This window comes from Mustela nigripes, chromosome 16 (assembly GCF_022355385.1).
Source record: "Mustela nigripes isolate SB6536 chromosome 16, MUSNIG.SB6536, whole genome shotgun sequence".
NCBI classification, from domain to species: domain Eukaryota; kingdom Metazoa; phylum Chordata; class Mammalia; order Carnivora; family Mustelidae; genus Mustela; species Mustela nigripes.
Window position 1 is genome coordinate 5,777,630 of NC_081572.1, and position 26,248 is coordinate 5,803,877.

The window sequence follows — 26,248 nt, forward strand, 5'->3', positions numbered from 1 at the left end:
CGCTTTAACAGGAGGAGAGAGCTCTGGCAACAGGAAACCACGGTGGACGCTTGTCTGTGCGACGCGAAGAGGCGCCCTTCCAGCCCCTTCTGGCTGCCCTTCTGCCCGCCCTTCTGCCCCGCTGGGCCGGCGTCAGGGATGGCCCTCAGCTGCCCGGCCCGCGCCTCTTCCCCAGCCACAGCCACGACGGAGTCAGGGCCTTGTTCGACTTGTCACTCGCAGCACCTGGCGGAGGCGGCAAGCTAACGGGGGTCGTGGGGAGGGTGTCCTTATTCTAGAGCTTGCTCGTTAATTTTCAACTATTTTACCGGTGCCGTTTGTATTTGGAGGAGAGGGGGTGGGGGTGGGGGACTTGATCCAGCCCTTACAGCCCCCCTGCCTTGTCTCGCTTGGCGGGTAGAAGTGGAGGGCGGGTGGCCGCCGTCTAGGAGTTCCTGCCCCTCCAGCCATCCTTGCCCTGCCGCGGGCCCCCCCCACTGCCGCGCGGCCCCGCCTAGTTTCCTTTTTGGATCCCGTTTTAACCGGAGCCCCGGCGTGAGAGTGGGCTGCGGGGAGGGGGCGCCACCGCTGGCGCCCGAGGGCTTTCTCTGGGCCGAGGAAGGTCCAGCCCGGCGCGGACGACTCGAGTAAGGACAGGGTGGGGGCGACGTCCAGGGCCTGCCACTCGGCCGGTTCCGGACCTCCGCAACAGGCGGTGAAGAGAACGTCACCGGGACTCCGGCAGGTGGCGCTGGCGGGAAGGGCCCTCCCCTCCCCGGGCTGGCCCCGCCCCTCCACGCTGGCCCCGCCCCGGCGCCGCGCTCGGAAATGACCTAAGCGGCGGCGAGGCCGGGCGGGTAGTTCCAGCTCTGCGGCGCGGCGGACGGGGGGCGCGCGCGCCATGCCCGCCGAGCGGCCTCCGGGCACGCGGGCGCGGTGCCGGCCGGGCAGGTGGGTCCCCGCGCTCCTTTCGCACAGCTCCGCCTCTCCCGCCCGCGGGACCCCGGACGGCTGTCCTGCCCCGCCCGGAAGAGCGTTCCAAGTTCGAGGAAGCTGCCGGGTTCTGGAGATCCCCGAGGTCGTCCTTCGACCAGGGAGGAGGCATCGCGCCCGGAGAGGGGACTCCAACAGGGACAGCCTCTCCCGTCATCCCGCTCCCCCCTTCTTTAAGAGGAAGGCTCCACAATGGAGCTCAGGAATTAGGAGTCCTGAGTGGGCAAGGCCGGGTTCCGCCGCCCGGGAGGCCAGTTTAACCAGTCCGTCTCGGGGAGAAGTTGGCCAGGACAGGAGCAGTTCGGGGCCCCGCACCCGCCCACACAGGCCAGGCCGAAGGCTGGAGGGGCGGGTTTGGGGACTGAGAAGGATTCTGACCAAAGCAGAAGGAAGGGTCGCGTCCAGGGGATTGGAACCTTGCAGGGACAGACATGTCCTCTGGAAGGTGGGGCCGCAGTTTCCAGGCCGCTTTCCATAGGCAAGGGGAGTGTCTGATATGCCCCTGTCCACACTCCAGCGCAGCTCATCGCACCCCAACCTTAGTGTCACCGGAGAATATCCCTGCCTCCTGTGGAGACTGGACGGTTGGCATTTTCACCTTCACCTCTCTAGGCTCGTGAAATCCCAGAAGCTACAGGGGTTCCTAAACTTAGCAGCAGGTGCCTGGCTGGTGTTCAGTCTCCACGAGAGGCCAAGCTTGCTGGGCCCTCAGCCAACCAACCAAGGCAGTAGACTGGCTGGGAGCACCTGTCCCAAGCACTGGCCAGCCCTGCCCGGGGACTGCAGAACTAGAAACCCTGGCCCCACGCTGCACACCTGAGGCCTCTCCCTTCCCCTCTCCTCCTCCCTAGGTGCTGTCATTAGTCCCACCTCAATAAAGAGCTGCTGGGGCTGAACGGTCATGGGGGATCCTGGTAGAGAGGAGTATAAAATCCAGTCTTTTGATGCAGAGACTCAACAGCTGCTGAAGACAGCACTCAAAGGTGAGCATGAGAGCCCTGAGCTGCGGAGAAGGGGGCAAGGGGACAGGCCTGGAGGCCTGAGCCTTAGCTGGTGATTGCCCAACCAACCCTGTCCCTTTGCTTTCTGAGAATAGAAGTCAGGACAAGCTACATTCAGGCCAGTAATTGAAAGTATGAATCATAGAGTCACCTTTCGGCCAGTAAAGCCATTTTTAAAGTTTTAAGTCCCCATGAGAGTGGGGTGGGGCACAGAACAGAGTTCTCGTCTCCTGAGGCCTCGCATTGGACTGGCTTCTGCGTCGCCACAGCAGGCCGTCTTGAATGTGCAGAGCTGGCTGACTTGGGACAGGATGAAGCACTCTGCTTGGCAGAGGAGATGCAGTCATTGTCCTGGATCGGTGCCTTCTGCAGCCCTCAGAACAGAAGTTTGACTCAGCTAACAATTAGTAAAGCCCATCCCATGCCAAGCTAAGCCTGCTGGGGAGGCCCTGCCTAGCCTGCCCTTGTCAGGTTTCCTGTATGTGTGTTCTAAGAACACTCTCTTCCCTGAAATTGCTGTCAAATACATTGTTATTTGGTGCTCCTTCCGCAACCCAGGGCCAGGAAATATGTGCCCTAAAAACTAGCGTTTGCTGATTAGTCTCTAACAGCTACATATCCTGGCCATCAGTCTCCCAGTGGAGCTGGGAAGTCTGGTCTCTTTAAATGTAAGTGTATCACGGGAGTGCCCTTTTGTAAAGACATCTCAGATCCTTCTTAGAAGCAAGGGGAGACGGATGTGGTCTAGACTCCCCACCTATCTCTACCCTAGATCCAGGTGCCGTGGACTTGGAAAAGGTGGCCAATGTGATTGTGGACCATTCTCTGCACGACTGTGTGTTCAGCAAAGAAGCAGGACGCATGTGCTATGCCATCATTCAGGTGGGCTGGGACTGGTAGAGAAGCAGGGAGACGCTTCGGGAAAGGCCGCAGTGGAGGGCAGGAGGCCTGGCCAGCAGGGCGGAGGTGGAGAGTCAGACCCGACAGTCCTCAGCTGCTGAAGCTTGAGTGGGGGGTCACCACGGCATCACACACCCCCTCCCCCGCCAGCTCACTGCCCTTTCCCTGGCTCACAGGCTGAGAGCAAGCAAGCAGGCCAGAGTGTCTTCCGACGGGGACTCCTCAACCGGTTGCAGCAGGAGTACCAGGCTCGGGAGCAGCTGCGAGCCCGGTCTCTGCAGGGCTGGGTCTGCTACGTCACCTTTATCTGCAACATTTTTGACTACCTGAGGGTGAGGCCTGGTAACCACCCTAGGAGGCAGAGATAGCCGAGCTGGTCTCCTTCAGCTGCTAAGTGCTCTGGCCCCTCCCTGGTCTCCCCCCCACAGGTGAACAACATGCCCATGATGGCCCTGGTGAACCCCGTTTATGACTGCCTCTTCCGGCTGGCGCAGCCTGACAGTCTGAGCAAGGAGGAGGAGGTGGGTGACCCAGATGGCTGTGGAGGTGGGCCGTCCCCGGCTCAGCTCAGAATCCGGGCCCACTGTCCCTCGAGGCGCCCGAGCCTCACTTCCCAGGGCAGGAGCCTAGTGGTGCACTTCAAGGCCTGTCTCAGTTCCAGAACAAGCTGCCAGGCTTGGAATTTATTCGGAACAGAGCAGCCAAAACCTACAGGCTCAGAGGCTTCCCTCCCAATAGAAAAGCCAACGTGTGGTAGGAATCCAGCTGTGGATACAGACGGCCCAGAAACGCAGAGCCTGGTGGGGCAGGGGCGGGGCAGTCTGGGTTAAGCGGCAGCTTGGAGGCAAACCCCGCATCCAGCCTGGCCCGGGAGACCTTAAGCAAGTTCCAAACTGGTCTTTCACGTAAGATGTGGCGCACGCCCACCACCAGGTGCCGGGAGCAGGACAGGAGGCACGGCTGGAGCGGTGCTGCTCGAGGCGCGTGCGCCCCGGGGTCACCTCCCACGCCCCCTGCAGGTGGACTGCCTGGTGCTGCAGCTGCACCGCGTGGGGGAGCAGCTGGAGAAGATGAACCGGCAGCGCATGGATGAGCTCTTTGTCCTGATCCGAGACGGCTTCCTGCTCCCAAGCGGCCTCAGCTCCCTGGCCCAGCTGCTGCTGCTGGAGATCATCGAATTTCGGGCAGCCGGCTGGAAGACGACCCCGGCTGCGCACAAGTATTACTACAGCGAGGTCTCCGACTAGGTTTCCGGCTCAGGCTGCCTCACCAGCAGCACCGGCCTGTCCCTGCCAGACCTTGAACAGCTCATAGGGGTTTCCCACTCACGCGGCGGTCCTGCCTGAGCACCTTCCCTCCCGGGTTCAGGGACCAGGGAAGACACCAAACAGACCTGCCCCTACTGTCCCATCAGCCTCTCCCCCCATCACCTCCAGCCTGGGCCAGGCAGGGAAAGGCAGCTTGCAACACCCACCGCACTGTGTAACCGCCGGTGCAACAGCCATCTTGGTGCCTCGGTTTCCCCATCTGTAAAAGGGGTACCCATAGCTACTGGTGGTATACTTTGGGATACTGAGGAGCAGAGCACAAGTCACACCAGAAACTGCTTTTTATACATTTTGTACAAGGACCACTTCGGAAACAAATTTCCAGTCGATTTTAGTAAACAGCAGGTACCACCACACACACGACACCAGTTCAGGACGAGAATTTTCTAATAAACCTTTTCTAACATTAAAACTGCTTCCTTTCATATCTTCCAAAGTTCTACCCTGAATAGAGGAAGAGAAGCTGGATGGGCCCGAAGTTCCTGGGGGAAATCCAGATTGATACATTCCCAGTGTATGAGGAGCTGGGACAGGAAAAGCAAGTTCTAGGGCCCAAAGAAAGGACTAACGAGCATAAATATGCTGCTCCCCCCTTACAAGGCCTGCACGCCCTTAAAAAGGAACTACTTCACCCACAAGGGATTTTCGCTGACAGTGACCCCGGCTCCCACGGTTTCTTGCAGCAGAGCGCCGCCCCCTCCCCCTACCACCAGCGGTAGTGAGCCAGGGCACGGTTGGCCTCGGCCATCTTGTGCATGTCATGCTTCTTCTTGATCACAGGGCCCTGGTTGTGAAAAGCCTCCAGCAGTTCATGTGACAACTTCTCCGGCATCAGCGTCCGCCGGTGCTTCTTCTCCCTGCACTCAGTGAGCATCCACTTCATGGCCAAGAAGCGACGCCGCCGGGCGGGAAGTGGCACAGGGACCTGGACAGGAGAAGACACGGCAAGTCAGTCCAAGACCTTGTCGGGGCGGCAGCCTCCTTCTGCCCTGAGCTCTGAGGAAGAGCCACAGGCTCCCTCTGGGCCAGCTCTGACAACACTCGTGAGGGGCCTGGCTTCTCCTTGAGTCCCCGCAGCCCTGGGGGCCCCCACCCGTTAGCAGAGGCATTCACTGAGCACGCAGCACGCGCTCCTGAGGCACCGACCTCTCTCGCCTCTAAATAGAAGCTCAGCCCAGCTGACACGAGCATCAGCTGGGAGAAGCCCCATCAGGCCGGAGTGACTCAGCCAGCGTGGATCAGGGGTGCCCCAAAACAAGCCCCTCTTGTCCAGAATCCTTTGCTAGACCGCCGTTATATGCCAGGCACCACTAGGGACCCAGACATTAATGAGTCTCCACCCTTAGGAAGTTTACATTAAAAAAGCAGAAGCCGGGGCGCCTGGGTGGCTCAGTGGGTTAAAGCCTCTGCCTTCTGCTCAGGTCATGATCCCAGGGTGCTGGGATCGAGCCCCGCATCGGACTCTGCTCAGCCAGAAGCCTGCTTCCTTCACTCCCTCTCTGCCTGCCTCTCTACCTGCTTGTGATCTCTGTCTGTTAAATAAATAAATAAAATCTTAAAAAAAAAAAAGCAGAAGCCGAGAACACTGGCTTATGACAAGACACAGAATTAAATGCCAGGAGAGCACCTTGTTCACTTCAAGAAATGGCAACAAAACACCAGTTATGGGTCAAGAGCTACTCTAGACGCTGGTGTACAAAGATGAGTTCTACACGTCCTTCACCACAAGAAGCTGACAGCTTACAACACAGCATCGTGGACGGAACGGAAGCGGGGTTGCGGGCCTGGGGGGCGGTGGCTGGTGGATCCTGAGAGAACCTGGTCCCTAGAAAACGATCAATCTTAGCCCAACTCTGGACTTTCCCACTCCCAAGTGCTCCCCACCCAACCACTACCAGCTTGTTCTGTGGGTAGGGAGCCCTGCTTTCCGGCCCTGACCGCTCACCTGGTAGAAATGGCCCCCTCTGAGGATGGGCACCAGCCCTATCACAGGCTCACAGTTTTTCAGAGCTTGGTGGAAGATGGTGTAGGGGTTGCGTTCGATGGTTGCCTGTTCCTCAGCAGAAGCAGCATGGTACTTCTCAAACTGCTTCCTTTTCACAGCTTCCAGAGTCTGCAAAGGGATAGAACTGGAAGATGCTGCCCCGGGCTCCCTGAAGGGTTTATCCAGCTGGACTAGTACTTTGCCCCTTACTCCTGTCACCCCGTTTCTCTATGACAGTGCGGACCCTCTCTCAGCACTTCTAAGGCAAAGTTATTTTTTTTTTAAAAGATTTTATTTATTTATTTGACAGAGATCACAAGTAGGCAGGGAGGCAGACTCCCTGCTGAGCAGAGAGCCGGATGCGGAGCTCGATCCCAGGACCCTGAGATCATGACCTGAGCCAAAGGCAGAGGAGGCTTTAACCCACTGAGCCACCCAGGCGCCCCATCTTTTTTTTTTTTTTAAGATTTTATTTATTTGACAGAGAGGTGAGAGAGGGAATACAATCGGGGGAGTGGGAGGGGGGAGTAGGCCTACCGCTGAGCAGGGAGCCCAGTGCAGGGGTCCATCCCAGGACCACCTGAGTAGAAGGCAGATGCTTAAGGACTGAGCCACCCAGGTGCCCCTAAGGCAAAGTTATTAAAGGCCTCCTCTTTTCTGGAGGAGGACCACAGAGATTTGTGACTGGGGGAGTGAATGGTGGTTCTGACGCCTACTGGCCTTCATTATAGCTATCACTTCCACACATATACACGAGGATCATTTTTTTCCCCAAAAAATTTTGGGAGAGAGAATGAGCGTGAGCATGAATGGAGGGACAGAGGGAGAGCAGACTCCCTGCTGAGCAGGGAGCCCAGTGTGGGGCTCCATCTCAGAACCCTGGGATCATGACCTGAGCCTAATGCAAATACCTGACTGACTTAGCCACCCAGGTATCCCAGGGAATAAGGTAATTTTTTTTGTTTCTTTCCTTTTTTTTTTTTTTTTTTTTTAAAGTAGGCTCCACGCCCAGCGTGGGGCCTGACATGGGGCTCAAATTCATGACCCTGAAACCAAGACCTCGGCTGATATCAAGACTTGGATACTTAGGGGCGCCTGGGTGGCTCAATGGGTTAAAGCCTCTGCCTTCAGCTCAGGTCATGATCTCCGGGTTCTGGGAAGGAGCCCCACATCAGGGCTCTCTGCTCAGTGGGGAGTCTGCTTCCCCCTCTCTCTGCCTGCCTCTCGGCCTACTTGTGATCTCTCTCTGTGAAATAAAGAAAGAAAATTTTTACAAAAAGAAAAAAAAAGTTGGACACTTAACCACCCAGGTACCCAACACAGGGAAGGTAATTCTAACGGCAAGTATATGAACCTGTTCTTTTTTATACTAAACGGAAAGAGCCACAGACAAAGGTATAAGCCAGCAGGCAGGGGAGACGAGCTGTTTACCTGTGTCATGAGGGATCTGGCCAGTACTTTGTTTCCTCCTTTCATCATCATGTTGATGAATTTACTTCAAGCAGAAAAACAAAATGCTTAGATTTCCCAGGCTGTATCCCAATCCTTACTGTAGACCCTCCCTGGTACAGTCCCAGTCCCTGGAACCAAAGTATTTGCTCCCCTCTAACCTGATCACGGGGTCTTCAAACACAGAGCTTGTTTTCGCTGCTGGGGCAGCTTTGATAAGCTGAGTCTTCCTGAGTTCCTGTTCACACTTCTCCTCCTCAGTCAGCTCCGCCAAGGGCTTGCGGTAATACTCCTTGTCAGTCTGTGGATCCCTGTATTCAGGACTATAGCGGCTCCACCTCACCTGGGTTAGCCTGAGAGTGGGGAAGAAGCCGGCAAAAGCTGACTCCACAAGTGAAAAGGCTTGACTTAATAATGGGCATGTTGGCCAACCCGCCGACGAGTGAGAGGCACGGAGACCGCTGGACAAACCTGAACGCAATAATTCTGGCTCTTGTCCTAAGAGGTGGGAGGACCTCCCCCAACAGGCCAGGAAAGTCTCCCTCTCAAGTGTCAACAGTAAGACGAGGTTCCTGAACCCGAGGACAGGTGCCCTGTCTAAGCATCTCCGCCTCCCGCCCCCTGAAAATCTCTGCTCTGAGCTCTTTGATAAGGGCGCGCTTTCAGCTTTGACTCCGAATCACTACGCCTTCACGTTGGCTCGAAGTCACGCAGCCAATTCAAAGCTTTGGACCGAGGTACCCTGGCCCGCAGGCTCTCTCCAGGTTCCCGCCCGGTCTGACTGTGGCCCTTTCCTTCCCTACAGGTCTCTCCGTGAAATCCCAAGGGGCACCCCAGCTTCCTACTGCCCTCTCACCCTGGAAGCCGCGGGACAGCAGTCCGCAGGGTCAGCGCCAGGACCGACCACCCTCGCGCAACCTTCCCCGCGGGGGCAGCCATCTTGGCTGGCCACGAGGACCCCACGAAGGCTGCCTTCTGCGTGCCTGAGCGAGTGACGGGAGACGGCGGAAAGGCTACGCAGAGTCCTAAATCTGTGCGACACTGCATTCATCCGGGCGTTGAGAGTCTCTCACTCCGAGGTCGAAAGGCAAGAGCCAAAAAGAAACATTCGGCGTCTCATTATCTGCCGCAGTCCGAAGCGACCCTAGGAGGGCCGGCTCCCTCCTCTCAGGCCCCCATGCAGGCCCCGCCCCGGCTCCTCTCTCACAAGTTCTCGCGAGGTTTGAGGCCGCTGGGCCGGCCCGGGCGGCTGCAATATGGCGGAGGCGGAAGGGGAGAGCCTGGAGTCCTGGCTGAGTGAGTAGCCGCGGCCCCTTCTGTCTGCCCTCGAGCCCCCTCCCCGCCCCACTCCGCCCCACTCCGCCCCCCTCCGCGCTCAGGGGCCCGCGGCGGCGTCGCCTAGCAGCCCGCGCCTGGGCTCGCCCTCGCCGCGAGCATTCTGTGATCACGCCCCTTCCCCAGCAGGGCGTCCCGGCCCCCGCCCGGCGCCGCCTCCCACTTCTGCGCGTGGCGGCGTGAGGTCGGGTCCGGTCCGGGCCTCCGCGGGCTCCGGGGAAGCGGCGGCCAAGTGCTTCGGCTGACACAGCATCGGCGATTTGGGGAGATTGTGGTGGGGCCGCGCGCCGCCGTGACTCCGGGGCGCCGGTGGCTCAGGATTTGGGGCCGAAACTCCGGGAGCGGTGGGTGCCGCCGAGCACATACAGCTTCAGAATTGCGACCTTGTTTGTATTTGACAAGTGGCCGCCTCGCGCAGGCGGAATGTTTGAAGCAGAAGAATCCAAAAAGGGATAAAGAACAGCTCTACCCTTTTCCTGCAGTGTCCAAGGTTTGGTGGTGTCCGTGTTGGGGACACACACACTTGAACATCTTCGCTAGTCATTTGTAGGTAACGTTCCCAGCAAAGCTGAGGAGCACAGCCTAGTGCCGTAGTCACAGCGGCCTGTAGCTTTAATTGCTAATTCACACTGCTATTAAGGAAATACGTGCTGACCTTGTTAGCACAGAGTGCTCTGCTGAAGGGTTAATAAATTAACTTTCTTATGGGCTTAGAAGAGGCCCCTGGAGGCCTCTTTAAGTGAAGACAAATTAGACGGAGTGTTAAGACAGGATGCCCGGAGAGGGCCTTGTGCAAGATCCAGAGCTGTTGGAGGTGATGGCTCTTTCCTCCAATGGCCTGACCTTTCTTCCTTTCTTTTTTTTTTTTTTTCTTTTTTCCTCTCTGACCTTTCTTCATAAGAAACCACCCCCTTCAGGTGGTTGAACCTAGGTTATGTTTGCAAAGTCTGCAGTTGCAGGCAGGTCATAAAGTCCTCCGTGTATAGGGAACTGTCCTCCAAGGAGCTCAGAGTGCTCCAAAGACATTCATTTAATTCATTCATCAGGTATCCTCGGGAAGTAGGTACTACTGTCACAAGTTTGCAAAAAGGACACCCTGACTGTAATCAAACCACTTGCCCAGTGCCATCCAACCAGATATAACTACATTGGAATCGATTTGATTCATAGATAATAACGGGGACGTTGGAGGAATTTGACCTAAGCTGAATTTAGCAGGCTAGGTTTAGAGTTATATTTTGAAATAGGAGAAGGACAGGCTTGTTTTTGAGGGCGAGTGGGCGTGGTGAGTCGCAGAGTGGGATGGGGTCTGTAGAGCCTGGAGCTGATGCTGGCCTTTGATCTTTCCTATGACTGAAAGTGACATTAGGGGCGGAGTTAAGATTCTTTCCATTCTTTTTTCTTTTTAAGATTCCGTTCTTACGTTGTTCACCTTCACAGTTCTTCTGACTTACTGGCGTGAACTTTATCAGTTGAATGAACCAGTGTTTGGTTTAGCACTTAGTCTAGGTCCTTGTCACTCTGTGGTTTGCCAGAATTATTATAGAAGCCCTAGCTGGCTCAGTGCCTCAAGTGTCTCCCTACCTCCCCTCCGTCCACTCTGCATTCTGCTCCCAGAAGAGCACTTCTGTATAATCCGGTCGTTCCAAGGCTGCACACCTACTGCCGCCTCTTTGTGGCTTCCCGAGAGCCTCCTTGCTGTGGTAAGTCAGGTGTTCTTGTCCCCCCCAGGACACTCTGTTCTCGTTCCCCAGAAGCCCTGTTCCCCTTTGCTCAACTAAATGCTTTAAGACCCATCCCAGATTCTCCTTGCCACGGACTGTCTCTTGATGACTTCAGGGAGCTCCTGTAGGAGTGTGGTGGGAGAGAAAGCTGGGAAGTTAGAACCAAATTCTGGAAAAGCTTGAATTCCAGCCCTAGAAGTTTAAATTTTGACAGCTATCAGGTCCCCATTCTTACTGTACCTGGTGAAATCCATGTTTTTAGGAGGATCAATATAGGGGTTTTGTATAGGATGCCAAGGAGCAAAAGTTCTGGAAGCAGGTGAAGAAGTAAGGAGGCGTGAGGGCAGGGGTAAGAAAGGGAGAGATTTAAAAAGACGTTGAGAAGGAAAGGACTCTGGACTTCTGGAAGTGGGTGAGAGGGAAGGAGTCAGCAATGGGGGGTTCAAATCCGGATGCCTGGGCATGGAGGCAGAGTGAGCTTTTGAATGATAGCACCATTTATAGAAATGGGGAAGTCAAGAAAGAGAAGTAATGAGTTTGTTTTTAAACTTTTTTTTTTTTTTAAAGATTTTATTTACTTATTTGACAGACAGAGATCACAAGTAGGCAGAGAGGCAGGCAGAGAGAGAGAGGGAAGCAAGCTCCCTGCTGAGCAGAGAGCCAGATGTGGGGCTCAATCCCAGGACCTCGAGATCATGACCTGAGCTGAAGGCAGAGGCCTCAACCCACTGAGCCACCCAGGTGCCCTGTTTTTAAATTCTTTTTGATCCAAATTATGTAATTACACTCTTAAGCTTTTGCTCTGTTTACTTCACACAAGTGGCACCAGAAGAGCATAAGCGCCCCAAAGGTAGGCTCTGAGTCTCGGACTCTATGTAGTCCCATGGCTTCCCATGGCCTCGTGGGCTGTGTACTTGTTTTCTTTTAGTTCCGTTATTGACTGACTGAATAGTATTGTACAGGGTAGTTGACCTGTGTAGTTAATTTTCTGTAGGTGCTCAACAGAGACTTGGTGACGAAGTCTCTCTTAATTCAAGACCATAGCACCAAAGGCTGCCTCTTGATTTCCTCTCCATCCTGTGTTGTTGCCTCTGCTCCTCTCTAAGTCATGTGATACATAGACTCTGTCATCTGTGAAATGGCTGAGTCGCTTTGGGATTAGGTAGCCAGTGCTGGCCCTACTGGAACCAACCTTGCTTGACCTTTTGAGGCCCTACTACGGTCAAGGCTACTGATGGAACTAAGCTGAAAATGAGAGCCGGGAATCTAGAGGCACAGACACACAAGAAAACAAGGCTTTTAGGAGAGATCTGAAAATAGAAACCTTGAGTCAGTAGAGCCTAGAGCCAGTTCTAGAAGGTGGGGCTTACAGGGAAGGCGGTGGTATCACCTCTCTGCCAGGTGATGGAGCGTGTGAGTGGGTGGAAAGTTGTGTGCATCTGCAGGAGGGAGACAGTGTGCAGTTGGAGGGATTGAGTTACCCGGAATTATCCCCAGGACTTTCCTCCCCTTCCTAAGGGTGCTTGTGAGCTGGAGAGTTGGAGGAGACACTCAGAACTCGGACTGGCCATTGCTGAAACCAGGGCTCTTTGTGCCCACGTGTGGGCAGAGAGCTCCCCACAGAGTTGCAGTAGGAAAGTCTATCAGGATGAAAGGAAGTGGGGCACTAGAGAAGTTGAGCACACGTGGGAAAGTAGTGGGCATATTCCGGACTTAGGCCTGGGGTGCACGTTGGGTGAGCCCCCATTGTTCAGGTGGGTGTGGGGGCAGCCACGTCAATGCTGTCCTCTGTACCTTGCTTTTGGGTTGAGAACAGTGCAGGCAAGAGTGTGTGATTTTTTTCTTACAGCCTGGGGTATGTGACTCTTCTCAAAATAGTTAAGAGCAGCAACGGGAAAGGTGGGGCCTCTCAGACCATCTTAGTTTTTGTAGCCTTCAGCTTCTTGATGTCACGTGAGAACTTTAAGCAAGGTAGGGATCAGTAATAAATCCTCGCCAATACCTGAGAAGGTATCCGTCAACCAATGGGAGAAACATGGGGCCTCTGGAAAGTGACAGCTTGTAGGTCACTGTGGCAATAAAGAGCCACTCTCCCCCTCCCCCGATTTATTTATTTGGGGGCACCTGAGTGGCTCAGTGGGTTAAAGCCTCTGCCTTCATGTCAGGTCATGATCCCGGGGTCCTGGGGTTGGGCTGAATCAGGCTCTCTGCTCAGCAGGGAGCCTGCTTCCTCCTCTCTCTCTGCCTGCCTCTCTGCCTGCTTGTGATCTCTGTCAAATGAATGAATTAAATCTTTAAAAAAAATTATTTGACAGAGATCACAAATAGGCAGAGAAAGTGGAAGAAACAAGCTGCCTGCTGAGCAGAGAGCGCGATGCGGGACTTGGCTAGGATCCTGAGATCATGACCTGAGTCAAAGGCAGAGGCTCAAGCCACTGAGCCACCCCGGAGCCCAAAGAGCCACTCTTGATAGAATTAACCTTGCTTCCCTCCTAGCTTGACATTTTAAAGTGCCTGTTAATTCTCTTTTCAAGATTGAGGACAGATACTGTCCTTTTCCTCCAAATAGGAACCAAACAGTCCGAATCTTCTCACTCGAAGTCGGAGGGGAAACACTGCAGGCCTTCCCTCTGCCGCAGGGTGGCGTCTGCTGCCTTGTCGTGCTTCAGAGCCCCTTGGGGAGGGGGAAGGGGGGAGGACACGGGGAGCCCTTGTTAGGATCTGGTCATGGAGCTGGTGATTTTTGATGTCAGGAAAAAAGAAGTTAAGAAAACAGTCACGAGAAACCAGAATTCAGGAACTTTGTGTGGATGCCATTTGTGTGGAGGGGCTTTTCCAGGGTTCCATGGCTCTGCTTTTGGCGCTGCGGGCCAGCTGCAGGAGCGTGGGTATTTAAAAAGGATATACGCCTTCAGCCTCCCATTTGTCTTCTGAACCTGTAGCCCTAAATTTAGCAAACAGCTTGAGGGTGCTTTCTGGAAGAGGCAGACTCCCAAGATGTGAATCAGAGATGGGAACACGGATACCCACCCTCGGTGGTGGGGGGGTGTCCTCCTCAGCACAGGTTCTGGAGGTAGCAGGGGAGGGAGGACCCACACCAGATGCTACGAGACTGGACACTGAGCTCCTGGCTTTTAAACCCTCCACGATCGTCTGAGAACTCTCCAGCACTTGCCTTTGTCCTTCATCATAGGAGACCATTCAGACTTGAGGGCGCTGAATACTGAAGTTCAGTTTCTGTCTCTGCAGTCCCATGGACAGATAGCACAGTGGGTGGTGCCTGATGGAGGCACGGTGAATGTCAGCTCCGTTTATTTTTTTATTTTTTTTTTTTTTAAGATTTTTATTTATTCTTCAGAGAGAGAGGGAGAGAGAGCGAGCACAGGCAGACAGAATGGCAGGCAGAGGCTGAGGGAGAAGCAGGCTCCCTGCTGAGCAAGGAGCCCGATGTGGGACTCGATCCCAGGACGCCGGGATCATGACCTGAGCTGAAGGCAGCTGCTCAACCAACTGAGCCACCCAGGCGTCCCAATCAGCTCCGTTTAAAATGTGCAGTGTAGGGTGCCTGGGTGGCTCAGTTGGTTAAGCGTCTGCCTTTGGCTCAGGTCATGATTCTGGAGTCCTGGGATCAAGTCCCACATCGGGCTCCCTGCTCGGCGGGAAGCCTGCTTCTGCCTCTGACCTCTCCCTTCTCATGCTCTCATTCTCTCTCTCACTCAAATACATAAATATATATATATATATATATGTATATATATATATATATATTTAAATGCAGTTTAAAAAAGACATGGAACGCAGGGGGTGCCTTGGTGGCTCAGTCAGTTAAGCGACCTACTCTTGTTTAGACTCAGGTCGTGGTCTCTGGGTTTTGCAGTCGAGCCCTGCATCGGGCTCCACGCTGGGCGTAGAGCATCCTCGGGATTCTCTCAGGCCCTCTCCCCGCTCCCCCTTCTCTCCCTGCCCTTCTAAGAAAATAAATAACATTTAAAGCATTAAGAAAAGTTAGGTCTTGAAAACGTTTGTGGGTGTTTTTTTATTTTTTTTGGAAGATTTTATTTATTTGACAGAGGCTAGGAGGGAGGGACCCCAACCAGGGGCAGTGGGGGAGGGAGAAGCAGGCTTCCTGCTGAGTAGGGAGCCCAACCCAGGGCTTGATCCCAGCATGCTGGGGGCCTGACCTGAACTGAAAGCAGACGCTTAAACGACTGAGCCACCCAGGCGACCCTTGTAAAAGTTTTTGAAGGCTGTGTAGGAAAGAAGTTTCCTAAGTGTGTTATTTTTTATCAAGTATTAACCTGGCCTCAGATTCTCTAGGAGATACTTCTTGATCATCCCTATTTGCTTAATAACTTATATTTATAAAACTAGAGTTACTTGGGGCGCCTGGGTGGCTCAGTGGTTAAGCCGCTGCCTTCGGCTCAGGTCATGATCTCAGGGTCCTGGGATCGAGTCCCGCATCGGGCTCTCTGCTCAGCGGGGAGCCTGCTTCCTCCTCTCTCTCTCTCTGCCTGCCTCTCTGCCTACTTGTGATTTATCTCTGTCAAATAAATAAATAAAATCTTTAAAAAAAAAAAAAAAAAAAAACTAGAGTTACTTAACACTTACTGGTTATGTTAAACATTTTTATGGGTATCTTTGAAGACTTTTGTTGTTTGTGTTTATTATTTGTTCTCATTTTAAACTTTTTTTTTAAGATTTTTTTTTTTTTCTTCCAGACAGATCTCAAGTAGGCAGAGAGGCAGGCAGAGAGAGGGAGTAGAGGAGGAAGCAGGCTCCCGCCGAGCAGAGAGCCCGATGCAGGACTCAATCCCAGGACCCTGAGACCATGACCTGAGTCGAAGGCAGCGGCTTTAACCCACAAGGCTAAGAATTTGTTTTCCCTTTCATTTATGACTTTCAAAATGCTAGACTGATCTGTTGAGGATTCTCTATCAGAGAAGAAATTCAGAAACAAACTTTTTTTTTAAGATTTTATTTATTTATTTGATAGACACAGCGAAAGGGGGAACACAGCAGTGGGGGTGGGAGAGGGAGAAGCAGGCTTCCCGCTGAGCAGGGAGCCCGATGTGGGGCTCGATCCCAAAAGCCTGGAATCATGACCTGAGCCAAAGGCAGACGCTTAACGACTGAGCCACGCAGGCGCCCCTGGAAACAAACTCAGCTGCATATCGGTGCCTTAAAAAACCCTCCGTTCTGTCCTCTTCGCACTTTATAACAATAACAATTGTTCTCCACTTTGCTCTGTCCCAAGATAAGGCCACGAATCCTTCCAACCGCCAGGAGGACTGGGAATACATAATCGGCTTTTGTGATCAGATCAACAAAGAACTTGAAGGGTGAGTCTCCAGGGAGTTAGGGGGCCAGCGGGAGCGTCGCTGGAGAAGTCCTGACTGGCCAAGGAGGGCCCGGCGCGTGGCCCTGGGCTCAGCGCGTGAAAGCCCGGTCTGCTTCCTTGCAGGCCGCAGGTCGCTGTCCGACTGCTGGCCCATAAGATCCAGTCTCCGCAGGAATGGGAGGCGCTCCAGGCGCTGACGGTAGGTCCTTCCGCTCTGCCGGTGGATTTTAACGAGCCCAGGCCTTTCCTCGTGCACCCACTGGGCTCTCAGAGGTTTTCAGGGCTCATGGCCTATGGCAGCTGAAAGTTCTTGGTACTAATGTCCAGAACGTGTTCCATAAACTGTGCCACAAATGTGTGTGCCCTTGCGAGAGGCACGGAGGCTGCGGAGAGGCCCGTGGTGCAGTCACTGCGGGCTGGGCCGCCAGTCCAGTGGGAGAGGCCGGGTGACTGAGGGCGGGGGCCAGAGGCCGGGGCCCTGAGCCCAGGGTGGAGCTCAACGGTGGCTTCTTGCAGAGATGCTGACAGAGCTGTCTTGCTGTTTAAAGAGTTGGCCAACTAAACAAGAGTCCAGCAAGTGTAACTTGTTCTGTAGCTACAGTAATGCTGGTTCCTACTCAAGGCATCACACCGAGCAGCAGGTCTTAGAGGATTCAGAGCATCGCAGCGCTCACAGGACCCCCGGGGCTCTCCCCTGACTTCATTCGGGGTGTGGGAAAAGACAAATTGAGAAGGAAAGGACCCTGGGCTTCTGGAGGGCGCTGTAGAGCAAAGGCCTTACAACTGTGGTTGTCAGCTGGGGTGCTTTTGCTCCCAGGGGACATTTGGCAGTGTTTGGAGACACTGGGTTGCCACCTCCTGGGGTGCTGCTAGCATCCAGCGGGTAGAGACCAAGGCTGTGGCTAGATATCTTCTAATGCACAGGACAGGCTTCCACGCAAAGAATGACCGGCCCAGCACGTCAGCAGTGGCGTGGCTGAAAAGCCCAGCTTGACAGAGTCGGAAGCCAAGGAAGGGAGCGCGGTGGAGCGCGCCTCAGCGCGGGGCCTGGCTGGGCGCCCGCGGTGATGCAGGCCGCCCGCGCTCAGCGCCCCGTGCTGTGGCTGCAGGTGCTGGAGGCGTGCATGAAGAACTGCGGGAGGAGATTCCATAACGAGGTGGGAAAGTTCCGGTTTCTGAATGAGCTAATCAAAGTCGTCTCTCCGAAGGTCAGTCGGGGCAGCGTCCTCATTGGGGAACTCCTTTGGTCCCCCCGCCCCCCATCTTACTGGCTGTCTGTAGAGAGCTGCCCACGTCCGGGCCTTAGGGACTAGGCCCTTGGGGCAGCACAGGGGCCAGGAGGCCACAGGGGCGGGCGGCCTCTCCTGGCCTCCGGGGCTGATGGTGAGAGGTGATGTGGCAGCAGGGGCGCGTGCGTGCGGGTGGGGAGGGCTCCTGGGGACGGCGGTCACTTGGGTCCGTCTGACGGAGTTAGGCTCAGCTTCTCCGCTGCTGTGGCACGCTGGTGTGGCTTTAGCTCTGGGCACCACTTAAAGCACAGGGAGCAGTATTTCATACTTAAGACATTCTCATTAATTCCTTTGAGATAAAATGCTGCTGTTTCTGGGAGATTGTGCGTGGAAACGCAGTGGTGGGCTCCCCGCTCCCTGCCTGAGCAGACTGTATCTCTGAGACCGCTTTGTCACGGGTGGTTCCCCCCCGTCCCCGCCCTGTGTCACACATACCTAACACCTGTGCTTTGGGGTAGGCCTGAAGACTGGAGCGGACTGGCAGCCTTTCATTCCCACGGTTCCTGCCTCTGGACGGCAGTTATGAGGTTTTCCTATTTCCTTTTGCCTCTTAGTACCTAGGGGAGAGGGTGTCTGAGAAAGTGAAGACCAAGGTTATCGAGCTGCTTTACAGCTGGACATTGGCCCTGCCGGAAGAAACCAAGATCAAGGATGCTTACCACATGTTGAAGAGACAGGGTATGTGCTTACCTTCCCTCAGCCTTAAAGCAGCGCCAAAGGCTGGCTAAGGCCAGGAAGAATGCGGGGTGTCTGCTGTCCCTTTCTTCCTCCTGAGGACAAGAAGGGCTCAGCTGCGGTTGGATGGGCTGAGCCCTGGCAGGCCATCATCCCAGGGATGGGCCTTGCCTTGCTGTGTGAGAAAAGGCATCAGAATGACCCGGTGAGCCAGCACTCTGCCCCCCTTGCGTTCCTGTCAGGCATCGTGCAGTCTGACCCAGCGATCCCCGTGGACAGGACGCTCATCCCGTCTCCACCACCTCGTCCCAAGAATCCTGTTTTTGATGATGAGGAGAAATCCAAGGTAAAGCACACCCCAGCCAAGAGCGTCCTCAGATGGGGAGGGAGGTGGGGGCTTGCTCGGTGCTGTGGGAGCTCCAGTTCCTCTGTGGTCTCTCCAGGTGGGGTGCTACCTTTCCCTTTCGTACCTCCTCTTCCAGCTTTTAGCCAAGTTGTTAAAAAGCAAAAACCCAGATGACCTACAAGAGGCCAACAAGCTCATCAAGTCCATGGTCAAGGAAGTAAGTGGCCCAGGGCCTTGGGGTGGAGGAGCCCAGGACCACAGAGCAAGAGTCCCTTCCCCCAGCATGAGGCCAGAGAGCGGGAGGTGCCCTGGAGCTTGGGGGGGTAGAATGGATTAGAGGAGCCCGCACGGACGGGGGCAGTTGAGGGCTGGGGGCGGGCCGTTATTTTAAAAGACAAACTAGGTTGAGACTGAGGCCTTATGGTTCCCAAGAACCATGCATTAAAAGGAGCTTTCACTGGGACTAGCTTTTGCTCACGTTCTCTGGTGCGATCCTTGCTGTGGGGCGCCAGGGGCAGTGGGATGAGTCTGGTTAAGCTTTTTCTCCTTGATCGTCTTTGCTGTAGGATGAGGCGCGGATCCAGAAGGTGACCAAGCGTCTGCACACTTTAGAGGAGGTTAATAACAACGTAAAGCTGCTCAATGAGATGCTGCTTCATTACAGCAAAGAGGACTCTTCGGAGGCCGATAAAGAGCTCATGAAGGTAGGCGCATCCCGGGAGAGCCACGCTCCGGGAAAGCGAGCCAGCCTGTGCCCAGCACCTGCCCTGCTGTTCCTTATCAGTCAGCATAGCTACCAGGTTTGGGGGTGGTACCCCGCCTTTACACTTGCTGTGGCTAACCTACTCAGGACAGAAGAGCTGTGGGTACACCCGAGTCTGGGGGACTCTGCGGACCCGCCCCGGGGCTCACTTCTCTGCCGTGCCTTCTGCCTCAGCAGCATTTGGGCAGAGACACCCACCACATGCGCCTGATGTTGCCCCTTAGTGCTTGGTTCCGTACTCTGAATTCTGAGCCATATGCCGGCCTCAGGGACAGGAAGGGACCTATTTCCCCTGATTTTAAGCAGATATCCTAGGTGACACAGTGCTGCGGACGCTGGAGCCCCGTGCCACCAGTGACTGACTGTGGCAGTAGGGGAGCCCGTGACTTTCTGGACATGGACACTGAGTTAGGTCATTGCCAGGGGACCCTGTAGCTCACTTTAAGGTCTGGGATTCTTTCAGGAGCTGTTTGATCGGTGTGAGAATAAGAGGCGGACGTTATTCAAACTAGCCAGTGAGACAGAGGACAATGACAATAGTTTGGGTGAGTCAAAGAATAGTTGACAAGGATGACCTAGGAATTTGGATTTGGCCGGCAGGGGTGGGGGAGGAGTGTCATGGCCAAGAGTGAGAAGTACCTCTTTCTGCTCTAGGGGACATCCTCCAGGCCAGTGACAACCTCTCCCGGGTCATCAACTCTTACAAAACAGTTGTCGAAGGGCAGGTTATCAATGGTGAGATCGCCAGCTCAGCCATGCCAGACACGGAAGGTAAAATGTTCTAGTTTCCCATTTCGGACCCATCCAGCCCAGCCCCAGCCCCCCCAACCCCCGGGCAGCCATGAGTGCGGGACCTGCACGTCCTCCCACGCGGCCCAAGGGGATTCTCAGCGCTTCCAGATGCTCCTCCAGCTCCCCAGGGGCCAGGAGCCGTGGATAGGGTTTTCTTTGCTTGCTCTCCTTCAGTATCAGTTAGGCTGGAGGCTGTAGTCAGGGTTCTGCTTCCTCCTGTGCAGCCACTAGAGTGGCCCCCGATCCTTCCTTCCACCCCTCCAGGAAACCACTCTAGGAGCCAGGGCACGCTCATCGACCTGGCCGAGTTGGCCACACCCAGCAGCTCATCCTCCACGCCGGCCCCAGCCCCTGGCCCACCGGCCTCTGGCATCCCTATCCTCCCTCCGCCCCCCCAGACCTCGGGTCCTGGGCGCAGCCACTCCTCCGGCCAGGCTGAAGCCACCGCGGGACCCAACAGCGCAAGCAGCGCCCTCTGCCTGCTGGATGAGGAGCTGCTCTGCTTGGGTGCGTCCCGGAGGGGGGCTGGGAAGGGCTTCTCGTGATGGGCTCCGCAGAGCCACGGTCGTGCGGAATTGGGAAGGATCGGGAATGCCTCATGTCCTTAGCAAGGGCAGGGAAGGGGACTTCAGCTGTGAGGAGGGCCAAGTTCAGTGCGCTCAGGCCTGCGGGCCAGTGTGCGCGCAAGCTCCAGAATGGACGCGGTGCACGGTCTTGCTTTGTCCCCTCTCCCCTGGAGGTGTCGCCCACTGGACGAAAGGACCGAAGAGCATCCCTCTCCCTCTGGAGGCTACCTGGAAAAATACCTTGTCCCCACCTGTCACCCTTTCGTCAGCGACTTTTGTCCTGTGACCCTTCGGGGTGAATGGGGCTACCCCAGGGCCAGAGCCCCTTCACCTTTGTCTTCTTTTGTTTCCAGGCCTTGCTGACCCAGCCCCCACTGCTCCTCCCAAAGAGTCCGCTGCGAACAGCCAGTGGTCCCTGTTCCCGGTAAGGACGGCACCAAAATGCTCAACCAGTTCCACAGAGTCCGCTGTCCCCGCTCATCCTCCGCTGTGGCTGGCTGCGGCACAGCCCCGGCTGCACTGCAGAACGCTGATCCCATAGGGCGGGCCCAAGTCCTTCCGAGGGCTGCTAGTCCGGTGGGGTCCCGGTAGGCCTGCAGCTGGAGACCCTAAACCCACCAACTGCAACAGCGCTCCCTGCCCTCAGCTCACTCACTTTCTTCTCCGAGCAGAACGAGCAGCCGGACCTGGACTTCTGCGGCCCCAAGCCCGGGAGTGCTTCCTGCAGCCCCTCCGACGGGCCTCTCGTCCCGGCCTCAGCACCCTCTGCAGGCAGCTCCCAGGCCCCGCTGCCGCCTCCCTTCCCAGCTCCTGTGGTCCCAGCCAGTGTTCCTGCCCCCAAAGCAGGCTCCTTCCTGCTCCCGACTGGACTGGCCCCGGCCCCAGCCCCGAAGGCGGAGTCCACAGCCCTCGGGTACCACGGCTCCGCTTTGGGGGATAGCAGCCTGCACCAGCTAGATGCCCTTGACCATCTTCTTGAAGAGACCAGAGCGTAATGAGTGGGATATGTGGGGGCCAGGGGGGGCTGGGCCTGGACTTGGCAGAACCGGAAAGCAGCTCCGGAGGGTCCGGGGATGTTCCTTTTGGGTCTGCTGGTCAGATTCTGGAAATGGGTGGGCATGGTAGGAACCAGCCGTGTGCCCTGGAGGGCGTGTGAGGGTTGGCCCAGCGGCTGCCCCTGGTCTCTGACTTGCCTTGTCCTCCTTCCTGCCTCTCAGGACCTCAGGCCTGGTGAAACCGCTCTCTTCCATCTTCTTTCCTGGGGCTGGCGCCTCCCCTCTGATCCCTGCCAGCACCACTGCTAGGCCTCTCCTCCCCTTCTCCCCAGGGCCTGGCAGCCCTCTCTTCCAGCCGCCTGCCTTCCAGTCCCAGGGCAGCCCCATGAAGGGGCCAGAGCTCTCCCTGGCCAGTGTGCACGTCCCCCTGGAATCTATCAAGCCAAGTAGGTGTGGGGAGCTTGGGGTGGGAGGGGGAGGCGGGACCCAGCGCCCTCAGTGAGACAGGGAGAGGGGTGGGCCCAGGCTCTCCTTGCCCCCCGCCTGGCTCTTAGAGCCCAATGGGACCGGTTTTCCTGCCGTCGCAGCCTCTGCTTGTTGCCACTATGCTCTCTGGGGGAGGGATTCTGGCTGATTCTTTCAGGGAGCTTGCTGGCCACAGGTGGAGCCCAGGCCCAACCACACACCCTCCCCTCTGGGCACCGTGGGGTTCCTCCTCCCACACCCACCTGATCTCTGCTTCCAGGCAGCGCCCTTCCCGTGACGGCCTATGATAAAAACGGCTTCCGCATCCTCTTCCACTTTGCCAAGGAGTGTCCGCCCGGCCGGCCGGACGTGCTCGTGGTGGTGGTGTCCATGCTGAATACCGCTCCCCTGCCTATCAAGAGCATCGTGCTACAGGCCGCCGTGCCAAAGGTAGCCCGGCACCCCACTGTGTGGAGGGACCCCGAGGCCAGTGGGCAGCAGCATGGGTCCTTCGGGATTCTAGCGGGCTCCTGCTCAGGGGCACCTGCCGTGCTCTTCAGAAGAGCTTCTCTTTCTCTTCAGTCGATGAAGGTGAAGTTACAGCCACCCTCTGGGACAGAGCTGTCTCCATTTAGCCCCATCCAGCCGCCTGCAGCCATCACCCAGGTCATGCTGCTGGCCAACCCACTGAAGGTGAGCTAGAACCCGGCACCGGCCTGAAGCCCTGGCTCCCCCCTCCCCCCCGGGGCCCCAATCAGGCCCTCAGCCCCCACTTTTGATACTGTAGCACTAGCACTCGTCTCCCCTGTCCGGGGTTGAACGGCTGAATGAGGACCAAGTGGGAGGAGTGGCTGGGAACGAGCCCCAAGGTCTGTCTTAAGGTCCTCTGTCCCTCACAGGAGAAGGCGAGGCTTCGGTATAGGCTGACGTTCGCCCTGGGAGAGCAGCTGAGCACAGAGGTGGGCGAGGTGGACCAGTTCCCTCCCGTGGAGCAGTGGGGTAACCTATGACCCCGGAGGACTTTGTGTAATCACACGGAAGCCAGGCAGGCTGCTGCGAGACGGGAGGGCGGGCTCCCTGGTCCAGTCCTCCTCCACGTCGTGGATACAGCGCTAGGAGCCTGGATATGGAGCAGGGGCCCTGGGCATCGCTGCTGGGAGCCGGGCTGCTGCTGTGATGCTCTCTCCCTTGGCCCCCTAAAAGGACCTGATTTTTGTCTACCTGTGTGACTTGAAGTGGCCATGTACTGTCAGGGGTGGGGAGCGGCCCCAGCCTCCACACTCTGGCTCTGGCGGGAGCAGGCTTTCCCCCTCATGCTGGCATCCTGATGCCGTAAGGGGGGAGGTCTCGGGGCTCTCCCTCAAGGACCACATCCTCACTCCCTTAGAGGCCTCAGCCCCACGTCACTACTCTGTGCTTCCCCTGCTGGCAGACTCCTGCTCCCACCTCCAGGGAGGTAGGCAAAGCCCTGTGGTCCTCAGCCCCGGGCATCGAGTAAGTTGGCACACTGCTGCATCTCCACAACTCTGCCCTCCGTGGGCAGCAGCATCCTGGAACAGCCACTGGGTGAGGAGCTGTGTGCTTGTCTCTGGTGGTGGCAGGCTGTGTCCTATGGACATCTCAGTAAAATGGGGAATTAGCCTGTCAGAACTTGGCCTCGTGACAGTCAAAACTAGTGATACAAAAGAAAATGGAAGAGAACCAGTATTTTCCCTTCTCTGGAAGCAGGTACTCAGAGCTTTCTGGGGAAAGTGTGCCTCCTGCCTTGGGAACAGGCCATCCTACTCACTACCTCTTGCTTGGCATGAAATAAACTGCTCTTCTGCCCTTCGAGTGTCTGAAGGGAGAACAACCCCCATCCCCCGTGTCCTCCTGCTTGGGCCCCCCTCCTCCCACCAGATGGCCTGTGGTGCGGCATATGTTTGGGAACTGGAGGTCTCAGGCTCAGGCAGTTTGCACTAGACTGCTGTCCGTACCTGCTGCCCAGGAACCTTGACCATCCCCAGCTGCCAGCAAGATACGGGGTCTGGAGGTGGTGAGATTAGGGACCATGCTTGAATCGAGTCACCAGACCCTATTTCAACAGTGCTCGGCTCCAAAAAGCTTGTCCTACTTGCTCCATACACCAGGGACAACCGGGCCAGGGCCTCTAGGCCTCACGGGGCAACAGGCCAGTAAGGATCACCAGCTGCAGAAAGAGCACACAGCTCACCTGAGCTCGGCCGGATGGCACGGAGCCGTCTCTGGGGAAAAGTGGCACAGACCACACTCCCTTCCCCCTCCCTGCACTGTGCCGGGTTTCCCTGCTATGTCCTTCCCGTCCATCTTGAGCAGGCAGGTTTCACTGCTTCATTAGGACAGGTCAGAAGTGAATCAGTTTCACTACTTACAGAAGAAATCCAAGAGCTTTCCAGAGACCAGCTGCTTGCAGCCCTGGGAAGGTTTATGGAATTACTCTATGGAAATCTACCTTAATAATAAGCTTTAGACATCAAAATTATCTGAGTGTTCCTACTGAGGTCACCGCTTTGTGACAAATGGCTGTATACATATACCAATCTGCTGCCCTTGCTCTGCTGCATGTTAAATAAAATCATTTCTGCCCTACCTGGAATCCTAATACAGACACCATCCTCACCACTGTGGGCAAAGTGCCACTTAGGAATTCCAAACATAGACAAATATGCTGGCATCACCTGACACTTTAGTTGATGAAAGTACAGGTTCCTGGACCTTTTCTAAACAAAAGAAAGGATAAATGTTACAATTGATTCTAAAGGCTGGATTTCTGAAGCATAAATAAACCACTCACCACCTTGCTTGAGCTTCTAGGAGTTAGGGCACTGGACTCACCATCCTAACTGCTAGGAGTGGCTTTTTCTCTTGGGAGACACAGAAATCAGTTCCATCCAAGACGCAGCACTTTCTCAGTTTCTACCACCTTGGGTTCACAGTAGAGGCAGGGAAACCTCCCCAGCTGGACTCTTAAGAACTTCCCTTTTGTGTGGCGGGGGGGGGGGGGGGGATTTATTCTTTCAAAAATGTATATACATTGCCATACAGAGATGCCATGTTGAAGCCGCTCTCAAGTGGTCTCAGGAGCCTTCCAAAGAGCCTTCCTTTATAATGGCACGGCCAAGATTGCGTGCAAGAGCAAGTCTCAGCATTTCCAACTTGGTGTTCTCGACGTCCTCCTAAAAGCAAAGGCAGCCAGCATGAGGCACGGCAGGAAGTGTTCCTTCTTTAAAGCTCTGCAAGGGTCTATCTGACCCAAAGGCAGACCAAGGGCATTTAACATTTAGTAGGAGCTTCCAGCAAGTTGTTGACAGAAGAACTGCAGACAAAGAACTGCAGACTGAGTGCCAGAAAAGGAGAGATGAGAACACCTATAAACCCTGCCTCCTCCTAAAAGAAGTTGGGTGTGTTAGTTACAGGTTAAGCAGTAACTCAAGAAGCACAAGTCTGTAAGGGGCCAGCGTTTCTGGAGGTCAGCAGGGGAGTCCAAAATAGAAGCCTTTTCTCATTGCCATTATGGAATCAACAATCTGAAAGCTAAAATAACCTGGATTCGCTGAACACCAGGCTCTCTCCACACTGGCCTTCTTGAGGCGAAGTCCTCTAGACATCTCATCAACTCGTATGTTTGCTCTGCTGAAAAAACCACCTAAGAGAGAGGAGAGAGGCTGCTTTGCTTAGCGGCTCCCCTTGGCTGGTTTCCACTGGTGTGGGCGCGTGTGCAGATTCAGAGCCGGCCTTCCGTGCGCGCCCTCGGGAGCGGATGTGCAGCCCTGGGAGGAAGACAGCCCCTGTGCTCACTCCCAGCCCTTGTCAGGGCCCTAAGCCGAATACTGTCGGTAGACAGCTGCCTCCTTCCAAATTAAGTAGCTTATCTTGTGTAGATACTGGTTTCCAGAGTGGGCATTATGGGGGAATCCGCACACACGGATGGGAGAGGACGTACAGGTGTGCATCTACAACAGCTAAGGAAGGAAGCACAGTCAGGGACTAGAAGACAGAGAAGAAAATCATTCAAACTGTACCTCTTTCTCTTCCAAAAGGGGCAAGGCATCTATTAGTAGTATTACCCAGAAAGACCGTGGGGCAATCTGGGAAGTCATCAGTGACAGGAGAAGAGAAGCCGCATCAGTAAGACGCTTCTCCCCATAAAATCGGTGGAACTCGCGGTACTTTCCTAGTGAGAAAACAGAGCACTACTTTACCTCTGGTCCAAACAAGGTAAAAAGATCCCAGACTCCAGAGCAGGGAGATCCTTCTAGAACTGTCTCCAAACTCATGGACGAGTGAGACCAATGGGACTGAAAAAAA

At 55.5% G+C, this 26,248-nt stretch overlaps 4 protein-coding genes across 7 annotated transcripts in view; 2 read left to right on the forward strand and 2 right to left on the reverse strand.

Moving 5' to 3' along the window:
• Window positions 1-26: 26 nt before the first annotated feature.
• MIF4GD (MIF4G domain containing) lies at window positions 27-5,073 on the forward strand. Of its 3 annotated transcripts, none has more exons than XM_059380483.1 (7): window positions 27-237; window positions 1,824-1,955; window positions 2,746-2,855; window positions 3,050-3,205; window positions 3,302-3,394; window positions 3,893-4,092; window positions 4,982-5,073. In XM_059380483.1, the coding sequence occupies exons 2-7, from the start codon at window positions 1,874-1,876 to the stop codon at window positions 5,016-5,018; spliced, it is 678 nt and encodes a 225-aa protein (XP_059236466.1). In that variant the 5' UTR covers window positions 27-237; window positions 1,824-1,873; the 3' UTR covers window positions 5,019-5,073. The 3 variants fall into 3 exon arrangements, with proteins under 3 accessions (XP_059236466.1, XP_059236465.1, XP_059236467.1); XM_059380482.1 differs by lacking the exon at window positions 27-237 and adding an exon at window positions 633-930; XM_059380484.1 differs by lacking the exons at window positions 27-237; window positions 4,982-5,073 and adding an exon at window positions 633-930 and having other exon boundaries at window positions 3,893-4,613.
• Window positions 4,465-8,810, reverse strand: MRPS7 (mitochondrial ribosomal protein S7). 2 transcript variants are annotated; one of them, XM_059380479.1, is made up of 6 exons: window positions 8,491-8,810; window positions 7,796-7,987; window positions 7,617-7,680; window positions 6,147-6,314; window positions 5,946-6,026; window positions 4,465-5,126 (listed from the first exon to the last, which is right to left on the reverse strand). In XM_059380479.1, exons 1-6 carry the CDS (start codon window positions 8,679-8,681, stop codon window positions 4,905-4,907), a joined length of 918 nt encoding a protein of 305 aa, XP_059236462.1. In that variant the 5' UTR covers window positions 8,682-8,810; the 3' UTR covers window positions 4,465-4,904. The 2 variants fall into 2 exon arrangements, with proteins under 2 accessions (XP_059236462.1, XP_059236463.1); XM_059380480.1 differs by lacking the exon at window positions 5,946-6,026 and having other exon boundaries at window positions 8,491-8,807.
• A 9-nt stretch (window positions 8,811-8,819) lies between these two features.
• Window positions 8,820-24,529, forward strand: GGA3 (golgi associated, gamma adaptin ear containing, ARF binding protein 3). The gene is made up of 17 exons (XM_059380474.1): window positions 8,820-8,930; window positions 15,948-16,032; window positions 16,155-16,230; window positions 17,141-17,239; window positions 17,875-17,998; window positions 18,238-18,341; window positions 18,478-18,558; window positions 18,908-19,045; window positions 19,568-19,649; window positions 19,759-19,875; window positions 20,161-20,403; window positions 20,816-20,886; window positions 21,134-21,453; window positions 21,680-21,903; window positions 22,203-22,372; window positions 22,505-22,615; window positions 22,822-24,529. Exons 1-17 carry the CDS (start codon window positions 8,891-8,893, stop codon window positions 22,930-22,932), a joined length of 2,196 nt encoding a protein of 731 aa, XP_059236457.1. The 5' UTR covers window positions 8,820-8,890; the 3' UTR covers window positions 22,933-24,529.
• Window positions 24,374-26,248, reverse strand: part of NUP85 (nucleoporin 85) — a 36,458-nt gene continuing 34,583 nt past the window's right edge. The window contains exons 17-19 of the mRNA XM_059380475.1: window positions 25,963-26,114; window positions 25,485-25,586; window positions 24,374-25,116 (exon numbers count right to left, since the gene is read on the reverse strand). Of these exons, the coding sequence (XP_059236458.1) occupies window positions 25,018-25,116; window positions 25,485-25,586; window positions 25,963-26,114 (353 nt within the window). The 3' untranslated portion in view covers window positions 24,374-25,017. The remainder of the gene's footprint in view (window positions 25,117-25,484; window positions 25,587-25,962; window positions 26,115-26,248) is intronic.

Excerpts from the sequence above, each read along its gene's own strand:
- MIF4GD (XM_059380483.1), top strand. The coding sequence starts at position 1,874 with ATGGGGGATCCTGGTAGAGAGGAGTATAAAATCCAGTCTTTTGATGCA. Across the intron at positions 1,956-2,745 it reads GCTGAAGACAGCACTCAAAG|ATCCAGGTGCCGTGGACTTG; the intron begins GTGAGCATGAGA and ends TCTCTACCCTAG. Across the intron at positions 3,395-3,892 it reads GTCTGAGCAAGGAGGAGGAG|GTGGACTGCCTGGTGCTGCA; the intron begins GTGGGTGACCCA and ends CGCCCCCTGCAG.
- MRPS7 (XM_059380479.1), bottom strand. The coding sequence starts at position 8,681 with ATGCAGTGTCGCACAGATTTAGGACTCTGCGTAGCCTTTCCGCCGTCT. Across the intron at positions 7,681-7,795 it reads TTTGAAGACCCCGTGATCAG|TAAATTCATCAACATGATGA; the intron begins GTTAGAGGGGAG and ends TTCTGCTTGAAG. Across the intron at positions 6,027-6,146 it reads GAGGGGGCCATTTCTACCAG|GGACCAGGTTCTCTCAGGAT; the intron begins GTGAGCGGTCAG and ends ATCGTTTTCTAG.
- GGA3 (XM_059380474.1), top strand. The coding sequence starts at position 8,891 with ATGGCGGAGGCGGAAGGGGAGAGCCTGGAGTCCTGGCTGA. Across the intron at positions 17,240-17,874 it reads TCAAAGTCGTCTCTCCGAAG|TACCTAGGGGAGAGGGTGTC; the intron begins GTCAGTCGGGGC and ends TTTGCCTCTTAG. Across the intron at positions 19,650-19,758 it reads GGACAATGACAATAGTTTGG|GGGACATCCTCCAGGCCAGT; the intron begins GTGAGTCAAAGA and ends TTTCTGCTCTAG.